The 13,773-nt window shown below is 41.9% G+C and overlaps 1 protein-coding gene across 3 annotated transcripts in view; it reads left to right on the forward strand.

Moving 5' to 3' along the window:
* The window catches only part of Ganc (glucosidase alpha, neutral C), a 55,565-nt gene that overhangs the window by 2,776 nt on the left and 39,016 nt on the right, over positions 1 to 13,773 (forward strand). For all 3 annotated transcript variants that reach the window (XM_052726250.1, XM_052726249.1, XM_052726251.1), the window contains exons 3-6: positions 1,965 to 2,073; positions 8,409 to 8,536; positions 11,842 to 12,024; positions 13,667 to 13,712. In XM_052726250.1, coding sequence (XP_052582210.1) covers positions 1,965 to 2,073; positions 8,409 to 8,536; positions 11,842 to 12,024; positions 13,667 to 13,712 — 466 coding nt within the window. The remainder of the gene's footprint in view (positions 1 to 1,964; positions 2,074 to 8,408; positions 8,537 to 11,841; positions 12,025 to 13,666; positions 13,713 to 13,773) is intronic.

Consider the following 13,773-nt stretch of genomic DNA (forward strand, 5'->3'; position numbering starts at 1 on the left):
CTTCAGTACACGGAGGTCCCCTCTATTTTTGTGCTCATGCTATTCCACTGGGTAGATACACCATAATTTATCTTGTTCTAGATCCACTCGCTAGAGCCTCAGATTGTTGTTTCTGTTTTCATCTTTTGCTATGAGAGCACCACCATATCCTATACTGCAAGTGATTTGGAAGATAGAATTTTAGGCGTGGAGCTGGAGCTGTGGCTCAGCAATAGGGGACTTCCTTGTCTTGTGCAAGGCTCTGGGCCCAGTCCTTAGCACTAACGAAAACAAAACAGCAAAAACAAAGAAACAAACAAACAATAAAAGCTAGGATTTCTAGGAATTTGGTAACTGGATCAAAGAGAAAATATACTTGAAATGTGTTAACTATTGATAGAGTTCCCTCTGTGGGGATCTTACTTTAATCTTACTTATTTAAATATTAAATAATAATATTTAATAGGTTATTAGCCTAGAAAAAAAAGTCTTTAAAATCATTTTTTAAAACATCTACTTTAGTGGGATTCATGGCTTAGTTGGTTCAAGAGCCTGACTTATATCTACTTTTATGGGATCCTGAACCGAAATCATCAAAATTAATTTTTTGTTTATTTGATTAATTTGTGTTTTATTGTTTGTTTGTTTATTATTTGAGACATCATTTCACTATGCAGATCTGACATTGGACTAACAACGGCCTGCCTGCCTCTGCCTTCTGAGTGCTGGGATTAAACACGGTGCCATACCACCATGCCCAGAAAAAAAAATTTTTTTTAATATATTTTTTAAGTTTCTATTTCAGCCATTCTCTATTCTTGAAGAAAAAAAAAATGATGCCATTTTTAACTCAAAACAGTTACCTTAGAGGGAGGTAGTAAATGCCCAACCACCTTGTTAAGCCGCTAGCCCACACTGAATTTCCACTAGAATCTGTTGAATCACTACTAAAGTTCCATTCCATGAAAAGGAGGAGAAAGTTTAAGTTCATAAAAAAGTTTGGGATGGGGAATGGCTTAGTAGGTAAAGTACTTGCAAGAAGCCCTAAGTTTAATCCCTAGAACCTATTGTAAAACTACCAGTCCTGGGCACTTGCAATCCCAGCCCTGGGGAGGCAGAGACAAGCAGGCTTCTAGGCCCTGCTGGACGGCCAGCCTAGCCTACTCGCCTAACCCCATGCCAGTAAGAGACACTGACTTAAAAATAAAAAGATGGACAGTCCCTAAGGAATGATACCTGAGGTTGTTTTCTGGCCCCCACTCACATGTACATATACCTATATAGTCACATGCACCTGTACATGTACACACACATACACATACGAAAGAAAGAAAATTGTCCCCACTTTCTCAATAAAGGAGACAAGATGCCATTCTTAAGCAGCATTATGTTGAAATTAATATTATTTTAGCGATAATTTTATTAGAACTCTAGTAATGTATTCTTGGTACTTTATAAGAGTATCAATACTGTCTATGCCAGTTACTTACTGTGATAGTGAATTTTGCTGACATTGACATGATGATGTGGTCTATTAGATGCAGACAAGTCACAAGCAGTTCTCATAGATCTGTATCCTTGTCCTAGTTGGCTTTTTATTGCTGTGATTAAAGACCATGACCAAAAGCAGCCTGGGGAGGAAAGGGTTTATTTCATCTTATAGACTCCCAATCACAGCCCATCCCTGAGAGAAGTCAGGGCAGGAACTCAGTGCAGGGACCTGGAGGCAGGACCTGAAGCAGAGACCATAGAGGGTCCTGGCCCCTCCTGGTTTGCTCAGCTACCTTTCTTATGACACCTGTGGTGTCACCCACAGTGGGCTGGACCCTCCCACATAAATAAGTTAATCAAGAAAAAGCTCCCACAAACTTTCCTACAGGCCAGTCTGATGGAGGCATCTTCTCATTTAAGGTTTCCCCTTTCCAAATGACTCTAGTTTAGGTCAAGCTGACAAAACTAACCAGCACAATACTCTGTATCTGTAGGCGACAGAAACAGCAGCTCCCCAAGAAAACCACCTACCAGGCATTGTTAGGCTCAATCACAGCAGAACAGGACAGCACCAGGTTCCAGATCATCAGTGACGCAACCAAGGTGAGTTGGAAGAACGATTGACTTTTGTATTTATTGGAGATGAACTATACACATTTTTTGTTTTTGTTTTTCAAGACAGGGTTTCTCTGTGTAGCTCTGGCTGTCCTGGAACTCACTCTGTAGACCAAGGGGGCCTTGAACTCAGAGATCCGCCTGCCTCTGCCTCCTGAGTTCTGGGATTACAGGCCTATGCCAGCACCACCAGGCAAATTATTTCTAAAACAGCTAATTTAAACTATCTATGCCTCAGAAGAACTTTGTTAGAGAAGAAATATGATCTTTTTTCATATATATATATATATATATATATATATATATATATATATATGTATACACACACACTGATCCTATATTAATTAATTCTTTTTGAGGCAGGACTCATGTGGCCCAGCTGGCCTCCAGCTTGCTGCTCTACTGAGGCTTTTCTAACTCCTGATCTCCTTCCCCTACCTCCCAAGTGCCAGGATTACATGCTTCTGCCACCGTACCCAGCTGATCCCACCTTCATAGTGATGCGACTATTAACAGATCACCTGTGTATCACATGTTTTTCTAGAGATTTTACGTGTGTTATTTCCTCTTAACTCCTTTTCATAATGCATCTAAGACATACACTGTATTGTCTCAAATTATCAAGTAAGGAAAATGAAATCTAGGAAGACACTTGCCCAGTGTGACATAACTGTATTTTTCTGTCTTTGACAGACTCTATGAAAGATCCATATACTTTCTAGCACTGTAATGTAGAGCACAGTTTCTCATGAAGCCTGAACAAAGGGGCAGATTTAGCAAATGACCACATTTCAAAATTTAGGTTGCCAAGGAACAGATAAGAGAATTATGTAGTAGAAAACCCAAGACATGAGTATTCTGCCTCTGATCTGTGTCCCGAGCCAATCCCCATAGTTCCTACAAAGTAAAGGAATTATATACAGTAGGATATCTTAAGGACTTTCCTCTCACCTTTCAGTTCATCACACTACTTCATCTGTGGCGCAAAGATGGGTCAGTTATAGAAGTGTTATGAGCTGGACCAGAAAGTGAGACTGCACAAGCCACCTGATACTCCACTCCAGCCCTTACTTTTAGGACTCCTCCACCTTCTAAAGGCTCTTCAGCTTCTAGAGCCTCTCAAACCAATATGAATTAACTGGTATTTCTTAAAACAGAAACGTAGTTCATTAAGACTGTGGTCTGGGTCTACTAACCGCTTACAGAGTGGATCCTGTTACAGACTCGACTAACTGCCTCACCGTTTCCAGTTCTCAGACATCGACTTGCAGCTGAAAGTTGTGTGAAATCTCCTTGGGACTGCCGCACCCCTGCTTTGTAATGCTTTACTGAGGAAACAGCGAACAGAATCAAAACTATCCCACAATGTTGGAGGAGGGTTCTCTAAGACCTTAATTTAGAAACTATTAGTGTTCAGCAAACTTGACTCTCAAAATTGAGGGAGCCCACAAGAGGCTTTGCAGGAACCTTTGGAATTACCTCCAGATGTCAGGAACTTTCTTTTCTCTTTTTTTTTTTCTGATAATTTTCTCATTTTCCTTCTTCTCTTCATTGTATCTGACTGCAGCAAGTTGTAGAGGCCATGATCTGGAAATAAAATCCTTATCCATCCTTGGGGAGGCTTAGTACATAGAACCTCTTGAACAATCCACTGTCATAAAGATGCCAACGCAATGAAAATGAGGCAGAATTACTTCAGATACCAGTAATAAACCAAAACTCAGTTCTCAGCACAGCTTGACACCAATGCGGTGAGTGCCAGACTCCTGCACATGCCTCCTTAGGGTACAAGAGATCATTTTTTCTCTTTGGAAAGACAAGGCAATTCAAGTCAGGTACCAACCAGAGCCAACAGATCTGGAAGTCCTCCAAAAAGAAGACTTTACAGTGCAGAGAGCCCCAGAGGATAGATCTAAACACAAGACAGCACGCTGCTCAGAAGGGAACCAAGAAGTCTATCAAGAAAGAACAGATCATCTGAAATGTTAGCACCAAAGCCCTCAGGACTCAGAACTTTGTGGATACTTAAAACATACTCCACATTCGGTACTGGAAATACCTGAATATCAAAGCTGGATAGGAATCTGTGTACTGTAATCTCAAGCAAATGTATCTTTTAAAAAGTCACCCTGAAATTCTGCTTAACTCCATTTTAATGTCCAAGTGATGTGTAGAATTGAGCTAACTGGTAGGGACTTAGAATTCCATGTCCTCTGTTGGTTTCAGAGGCAGTGAAGATAATAATCTTCCAACAGTTACCTGAGAAGTTGTCTGTACTTTATAGCCATCTCACTGCATAGGAACAGGGTCAAAGGTTATTTCTAGGCTGAGACCAATGTATTAAGGAGATTGCACATCAGGTATCAGTGTGGTCCAGAGTATATGTGCACCTGATAAGAACAATAGCTTTTTTTCTTTCAGGTTCAGAGAGATAGAGTCCAAAATCCAAGAGGATCATATTCAGCTCACAGCTGCAGTTCTCAAATTGCACCAAAGAGGCAGATTCTGACAAACCAGGAGCTCCCTGTACCTGCCTGCCCAGCTGCCTACCCCCACACGCTTAAAGCCTTAAACAATTGACTTCAGAGTTTGACGACTTGTCATTCTGGAAATCCAGTTCCTTCCCCCAGAGCCACTCCTAATAAGCAACTAAGAACAGAATCAAGCTTTATTATTAATATTGTCTTAGTTTGCTTTGGCTGCATAACAAGATACCATCGACCAAGTGACTTAAACAACAGATGTATCTCTTAGTTTCCAAGGTGCCAACACTGACATCGGGAAATGGCCCTCTTCCTGGCCTGCAAATGGCCATCTTGATCCCACATGACTGAATGACACAGGCGAAGGAAATTCTGCTCTTTTCTTATAAAGGCAGTAATGCCATCCTGAGGACTGCCCCCATGAGCTCTTATTTACAAACGTCAAAAATAGTACGTTTGTAAATGTACAAGTAAATGTTCAATAAAGAAGCTGTTAGAAGAAAAAAAAGTAAGGAAAATGACTAGGAAAGTGTTCTCTTTTAAATGCTGTTCAGGCTTGATTTCTCCCTCCTACTGTTACCAGCTTTTTGCCTTGAATGAAGACGCGACAGGGGCTGAGCAGCAGAGATCTGGTCTTTTGCTCCCTCTACAGGGAAATGCATGCTGTCTTCTGCACGGCCAGCAAGGCAGACCGTACTAGACTCATTGCTAACTTTGGGGTTCTCTGCTGATTTGGGTAGACATCTTGGAAACATTTTTACTTTCTTTTGCAGTCTGTTATTGTGGTTGCACAAGAAATGCTTCCAGCAGCTTCTTTGAGGATCCAAGTATATCTCTAAGCCTCTGTATGAGGTTACTCCTTGCCTCTTCATCTTAGCAGGATTAAAATGAGACTTTGTCAACTAGTGACCTCCTCAGCAAGCTGCTCTTTAGCAAGTAGTGTTCATCCTGAGTGGCCAACAAGCAGTTAATTAGGAACTGGCCAAACAGAGCCAAACCTGAATAGGCTAATTGCCCTCTGGAAATGGGCTAAAGGAGGTCACCATTGTTCTTCTTCTTAGAGAATCGATGCTTGCAGTTACCACAAATAGCTGAGACTATCTAAAAAAAAAAAAAAAAAAGCAAAATAAATAACACGATATAATACACAAACAAATAAGCTGGAAAGAAGCTTAATTGTATATCTGGAAAAGGAGTATGGCATGCTTGGGCTCAGGCTGTAATGCTGTAATCATAGCAGTTTCCATTCCCACCAATGAAAGCTATTGCATAAGCACCGCTCAGGGTTTTTTTTTGCTGAGTTACCAGGGAGGTGCTATTCCTCCTCCTGACCTAATTGAGGACTGCTATTACAAGATCTAGAGCAGCCCTCCAGAGAAGCTGGAGGCAAGCTCCTCTGGTGACCATCAAGGCTTGTCCTAAGCTCACATGAAGGTTTCCACATGAGAGCAAGGCCTGTTGAAGCAGAAGTGTGGTTTCAGCAGCGTCATGGCTGCAGTGTTCTCTGCAGCTGGGGTATAGTTTCCACAAAGCCCTTCCTGGATTGTTTAAGGCAGCTGGTGTGCCATAGTGACAGCTGCCAAAGGAGGAAACGTTCCGCTTATACTTAGGGACAGTTGGGCACAAGGGAAAGATTAGACAGTTGTCAACTAAAGGCTCGAAATTGGGCCCCCCAACAGCTTGCTTAGCTTATTTAAAGAAACAAAAACAAAAACAAAAACACTAGAGGTTGCTTACAATAAAGACCCACTGTTTACATTTTTTCTGTTTTGTTTTGTTCTGTTTACATTCTTAACATTATTTGATGGTATTTAACTCATAGACAGAAAACATTAGGAAGACTCTGAGCCAGGGTCATCTGGGTTGAGAAAGAGCTTCCACTGAAAGCATGGCTCCATCAGATTAGCCTGTGTTGTGGGGCATTTTCTTGATTAATGATTGATGTAGGAGAACTCAGCTGTCTGTAGGTGGTGCCATCCCTGGGCTGTAGTCCTGGTTCTGTAAGAAAGCAGGCTGAACAAGCCAGTAAGCAGCACTCCTCTATGACGTCTGCGTCAGTTCCTGCCTCAAGTTCCTGCTCTGACCTCCTTCATGGTAGACTGTAAGATGCAATGTAAAATAAACTCTTTTCTTCTGTGGTAGTGTTTATCACAGCAATAGAAACCTAATTTATTCTCCTACCAACTCCTAAAGGCCCTCTTTAAAGTTCTCCCTCCCCCTGCTCCCAGAGAGACTTCCCAGGCCTTCTTCACCTCGAACACATTAGTACTCCGCTTCCTATTTTGCCACTAAATCTGTATTCATACTTTCATCTCCGCTTTATGTAAATTTTATGTAGGTATCATCTTCTCTAAATTGCAACCCCTCTAGGAGTTCAGTGGTTACGATATTACATATAAAATAAATGTTAATTGAATTAAAAAGAACCATGGGGGCTGGAGAGATGGCTCAGAGGTTAAGAGCACTGGCTGTTCTTCCAGAGGTCCTGAGTTCAATTCCCAGCAACCACATGGTGGCTCACAACCATCTGTAATGAGATCTGGTGCCCTCTTCTGGCATGCAGGCTGAACACTCACTGTATACATGATAAATAAATAAAATCTTTAAAAAAAAATAAAAAATAAAAAGTACCATGAAACTATATGTCTAGCTTGGGAGAGAATAGATAATTTGAGTTTCAGCTCTGTTTGTGTTTGGGCATTTTCAAATGTTGGGATTCTAACGGCATGCTCGGGACAACTCGGATTTGTGAAAAAGTAAGCATGGAAGCAGAAATTATAATCAATTCTGTAACAGTCCTGTATTAGAATGACGTTGAATGCAGCCATAGCATTAGCTCTTCAGGACAGTATTACCAACACTGACCTGACTGCCCTTATAGTTCCAGAGGCAAGGTTCCAGTCACATGGCTTTTCAAATGCTGCTTGATGTTTTCCATGCTGCCTGTCTTCTGATTTCCCCACATCATGTCAGTTACACTACATCATGTGACCTTTCCCACTGAGCCTACATCACAGCAGAAAATAACAATGTCGGTACCCATGTATAACCAAAGCTCAGCAGCATGCTTTGTGAAGAATTTGCAGTTAAGACTAGTATGATACACTGGCTAAAGACTTGTCTTAAAGTCACACTCTGATCTAGGTGCTTCATTTTGTGACCCAAATCCAGCCATTTCTGTTCCTGTGGGGTTTCTCCTCTTGCTTTGAATTTTATTTTTCAGGTTTACTCCTTTTGTAGTTCTGTGTTGTTTCCATCCCTCTTGGCAATTTTTACCTAAATTTCCCAGCCCCATGAAAAAGTTCCCTAGAAGTTTATTATTTTTCCTGGCTGTAAAAAAATCTGTTGATTTCAGTGCAGTGAACCTCATTTCATCCATGCTTAAGAACTGTAAAGATCATCATTTTTCTCAGTTCTTTCCCTGAGCCTGTTTCTTTCATCTTTCATTCACCTGGAGCCTGGTAACACTGAATTTAACGTCTAAACTCTTGGTACATCTGTGCCTGGTCATACGTCCCAATTTTTTCAAGTCTGATTGCAGCTTATGCAATTATCCAGTTCAATTATTAGTGGAGACCCCTTTCACTCTAAAGATCCTGGTTTGGATAAGCCTATGTTTACCTAGCCACAGACACACAGAAGATATTTCTTGTGCTACAGCCATAACCAAGCAAGTACAAGCACAGATGTGGGACGTGTCCTTTTTATTGCCAGCATTCTCCAATTTGCTTGGCCTATACTAATTTAAACAAATGCTTTCCTAATTATTGTCATTTGACTATTAGAATAGATTATCATGGAGGTAACCTGTTAAAGCTAATCTCACACCTCTGCTCCCAGACTCCTCTCCTGGCTGAAGTTTATGGTATAGAGAAAAACATTTTCAGACTTAAAATCAATGAAGAAACCCCACTGAAACCAAGATATGAAGTTCCTGACGTCATCACTAGCAAGCTAGGAACTGTAAGGTAAGCCAAGGGGCAGGGTCCATTATGCACAACTTCAGCGTGTTCTTTAATCAGACCTTGAATGCACCCCCTATTCTGTGTGTTGAGTGTTATAATCAGCTAGTTACAGGGTTAGTAGCCAATCATCTGGGGATACATTTATAAATTTTCTATGTTACCTATTCTGTTTTTCTTTATCTCCCATTCCAAAACAGTTTTGTACCTCCGAATGAGGAGAGACAGAAATTTGGGCCTGCTCTGTTTCTCACAAAAAAAAAAAAAAAAAAAAAAAAAGTTTATTAGGCTGAGTTTGGAACCAAGTAGAAGAGAAGCTATTTAATTTGCCCACTCAGATTAGCACCATGACTCAAGAGATCTAATACACTAACTCTCCCAGTGATTTATACAGCTAGATGAACTCACTTTTAATTAAGGGTATTCTCAGAAGCCTAACATTTAATTTTATGTAGAGCCAGAGATAAATTAATGATCAGTATCTAGGTAAAAAAAAAAGTCTCTAGGGATTAAAGTGTTTTTCAAGTACCTGCAAAGTTTCCATCAGTTCTCCTGGGCAGACATTCGGGTAAAGCATGAGTTGCTTTGCCTGGCGGCTCCTGTTGCTCTGTCAGTGAAAGAATGTAAGGTTAAGACAGATGCTTTAATTTCCTCCAGAAAAACCACGGTTGTCAATAGATAGTGAAGATTATATAAACATTGTGTGATAAGTGTCGAGGTTAGTTCTGCTTGGGTGCCGACTACTTTCTAGGGGACCTTGAGCTACCAACATAACTGAAACATTGAAAGCAGCCTTTTGCCCTTCCCAGACCCCTTTCTAGCTAGAGTTTCAGATGTGATTCACTTTCTGCTCTTCGTGTGTACTTAGCAAAACTGTTCAGTACTGTTGTGCTTATCTAGATCTGGCAGCTGTCAATGGCTGTAAGGCCACTAGTTAGGGCCACCGGTCCCTAATCTTCATATTACAGCTAAGATGACATGACCCTTGAGCCAAGCAATAGCCACAGTGACTTCTGATTTCTCAGCTTCCTGACTATAGCTGAGATAGAAGTCCACTGACTGTCCATTTATCCCGTTTCGTGCTTAGGAGCTTTACTGCAGAGCTAGCCTGAACCCTATTACCTAAACCCTCCTAATGATGTTATAGACAACCAGTTCTCTTTGGTAAGTTATGTATTTTCTACTTAAAATAGCCAGAACTGTTTCTATTATTGACAGTCAAGTCCTGGTTGACACAGTAGTTGATATCAGAAGTGGGTATAAGCAACTGACCATGGGTATGAGATTAACCAGCTGACCTAGTTGACAGTGAAGGCAGTGAAAACCTGGCTACCATTAAAGGATAGAATACCAGTGTTGTGAGCAGAATTGTGTCTCCCTGTCCCCCAAATTCGTATGCCGAAGCCCTCATCCCCGGTACCTCAGAACACAACTGTATTTAGAGATATAGTAAAGCAATAGTTGGGATAAACTGGGAACATAATAGTGGGGCCCTAATACATCACGACTGCTACCCCTATAAGATGAGGAAACTAGGGTGACACATGCACAGGGACACTCATAGTGACAAGGCAACCGTCTGCAAGCCATGGAGATAGGCCTTATAACAAACCAACCTGCTGACACCTTGGCCTTAGCTTTCCAGAACTGTGAGAGAATAAGCTGCTATTTAAACAACCCGGCCTGTGGTAATTTGTTATGATAACCCAGTGAACTGATACAAGGAGGAATAAACCACAGCATTCTGTGCTCTTGCTTAAGTTCTGCTGATAGTCAACCGAAATAAGGGGCTTACTGAAAGCAAACCAAGTGGTGGGAATATGGCACCTTGTGACGGTCCTTCAGAATGCAAGCCTCTGGGCCTCTCTGAAGCGTTTAATGACATGAAACAACAGTCTCAGTCTCTAACAGTAGCGTTGTTAGAAAACTACTTAGTCTCTATGACTGTCTCACGTCTTATCTAGCTACAGGGTCTCTATGGCTGCAAATGCAGACTCAGAGTTTTATATTTCAGGTTGCTGAATTAAATCATAAGCTGAGTTCACAGCCCACTCAGATCTGTGACTTAGGGCATTAACTGCAAAACTTATTCTAAATACCCAAACTTCCAAACTTCATTGAGCCTTCCATTCCAGCAGAGACCCCCCCCCCCTTCCTGCTCCTTCTGTGAATGTTTCTTTTTTTTTTTTTTTGGTTTTTCGAGACAGGGTTTCTCTGTGTAGCTTTGCGCCTTTCCTGGAACTCACTTGGTAGTCCAGGCTGGCCTCGAACTCACAGAGATCCGCCTGGCTCTGCCTCCCGAGTGCTGGGATTAAAGGCGTGCGCCACCACCGCCCGGCCTGTGAATGTTTCTTATGTGCACTCACACGTCACAGGTGTGGTTGCCTGAAGAGGGCAGAAAATGAGGTCAGATCCCCTGGAGCTGGAATTACCGCAGCTGTGATCTGCCAGATGTGAGTCCTCTCAACAGCAGTAATGACTCTTGACCACTGAGCCATCCCTCTGTTGCCTTCCTGTTCCTTCACCGTCCCTGCCAGGCCTGAGCATTGACTAGACCTCAACGGAGACAGACTGTGCAAAGGGATTTCCGTGTTCCTTATGCCTCACAGTTATCAGCCCTCACTGCCTCCTAACCTCCAGAGAGCCTGTTACGGCCAAGCTCATGAGAAGAAGAGTCGCCTGCCTGAAGAAGTATAAGATTTCCATAGTGCCAGGGAGAGGGCTCAGCAGAAACAGGTGCTGCCTCTACTTCTGATGACCTGAGTTTGGTCCTCGGCTCCTGCAAGCTGTCCTCTCACCTCCACATGCACACTGTGGCACCCACACACCCCACACATACACACACGGCACACAAAGTAGAATTGTAATATGTAATTTAAAAATTAAAAATAAATGAGACTATTTAGATTCTGTGTGCCCAAGTGTAACTAGACATTATAGACAGAAATGATGATGATGATGAACATTTGTTCGCATTTCCAACCTGTACCAATTACTTTGAAAGTATGATTTCACTTAATTTTTTTCCAAAAATTCTATTAGTTTTAATTTTATTTACATTTCTTAGGTAAAGAATTAGTCATTGAAAGGTTGAATAACTTTGTTACCTGTGGTTATGAAGTATGTGGTAGAGTTAGGTTCTGTCCAAGCTCTTTTCTTTCCTCTCCATGATGGCTCCCTACTGTAGACCTTACCTATTGTCTGTCACAGGAAGATTGATTTGCTGGCCAACACTCTCAGTTACAGATCACATAGACTTGTATAAACCTGTAGCAATTTATTTATTTTTCTCTTTCTGGTTCATTGTCCAGGCTGGTCTCATGCTCAGGGGATACTGGCAGCCTGATACTGACCGATGGAAAAGGAGATCTGAAGTGTCACATCTCAGCAAACCCATTCAAGATAGACTTGGTGTCTGAGAACGAGGCTGTGATCAGCATCAACTCCCTGGGCCAGTTATACTTTGAGCACCTACAGACTCCTCACAGGCAAAGGTATTTGTATACATCTCTTGACCCTTGAGGACCTACCTTAACAAATACCAGCTGCCTCCAGCCCTGCTCCTCCTGCCTTGCTGGCTGAGCTTTCTTCCCTCTCCCTCACACACACACAAAGATTTTAAAGGTGGCTGAAGAGCTTGTGTAATAAATTTTTTGTTATGCTATTTTTTTTTTTTTTTTTGGTTTTTTCGAGACAGGGTTTCTCTGTGTAGCTTTGCGCCTTTCCTGGAACTCACTTGGTAGTCCAGGCTGGCCTCGAACTCACAGAGATCCGCCTGGCTCTGCCTCCCGAGTGCTGGGATTAAAGGCGTGCGCCACCACCGCCCGGCTGTTATGCTATTTTTAATGTTTCTCAGTTTAAAAAAAAAAAGTTGAAGAATGCGGTGGTTTGAATAAGATGTGCCCATGGTCTCCGGCATTTGAATACTCGGTCCCCAATTGGTGGTGCTGTTTGAGGAGGCTTAGGAGGTCCAGCCTTGCTGGAGGAAGTATGTGACCGGAACCAGGCTTTGAGAGTAGAAGGACACACACCATCCCCAGTTCACTTTCTGCTTCCCGCTTGTGGTTCAAGATGTAGCCCTCAGCTCCTGCTCTAGTGGTCATGTCTATCGACTGCTGCCTCCACTCCAACCTCATGGACTCTTACCGCTCTGGAATCCGACACCCAAACCAATTTTTCCATCTCTGAGTTGCCCTGGTCATCGTGTTTTATCACAGCAATAGAAAAGTAGCCAATAGAAAGACTATTTATATGATAATGACAGAGTAGTTGGCCTTTTAGGTATTTTTTACTTTTCCTTCTTTTCACTACTTCTTAATTTTCCCACAATGAGGACCTATTACTTTTATGATAAATAGTAAGATTTTCCAATGCTAACATTTCAAAATAAAAATAACTTGCAACTTAAAAAAAAGTTATTGTGTGGAAATAAATAATGCAAAATGTTTTCTGTGGACCACATAATCACTTATTCTGATGATAAAAAGGGCAAGTATAGACTGGGAGATTTTTTTTTTTTTTTTTTTTTTTTTTTTTTTTGGGTTTTTCGAGACAGGGTTTCTCTGTGTAGCTTTGCGCCTTTCCTGGAACTCGCTTTGGAGACCAGGCTGGCCTCGAACTCACAGAGATCCGCCTGACTCTGCCTCCCGAGTGCTGGGATTAAAGGCGTGCGCCACCACCGCCCGGCTCGACTGGGAGATTTTAAACCAACACTTGGTGAAAATGGGAGAGGCCTCTCTTCCAGACCATCCCAGTCCTGACAGCAAGCACCTTTGCCCACTCAGCCATCCTGACAGCAAGCACCTTTGCCCACCTTTGCCCACTGAGGCATTTTGCTGCCCCTACTTTCCTTTTTTTTTTCTTTTTTTTTTTTTTTTTTTGAAACAGGGTCTTGTAGCTTAGACTAGCCTTGAAATTACTATGCAAGCAACAGTGACTATGAACTTCTGATACTCTGCCTTGGCCCTCTAAATTCTTGGATTAGTTATGTGCCGCCATGCCAGGCCTATAATGATGTCATATTTAATAAATTAAAGGATAGAATTTATGAAGACTTGGAAATGAGAATCTTTGTTACTGCATTAAATCCTGCCAGTCTTCCCATTGACTGAAATAACTTTATCTGTGTTTAAACAGAGCTACCCAAGGGAACAAGGAGAGTGCTCCAGCTGACACCTCTCAGGTAATTGAGATCTAGCAAGTTACCCTTGATCTTCTTTAACATTCCTGTCAACAAGTAGTGG

Source organism: Peromyscus californicus, unplaced genomic scaffold, assembly GCF_007827085.1.
Source record: "Peromyscus californicus insignis strain IS unplaced genomic scaffold, ASM782708v3 Scaffold_7__1_contigs__length_154581171, whole genome shotgun sequence".
In the NCBI taxonomy this organism is placed as follows: domain Eukaryota; kingdom Metazoa; phylum Chordata; class Mammalia; order Rodentia; family Cricetidae; genus Peromyscus; species Peromyscus californicus.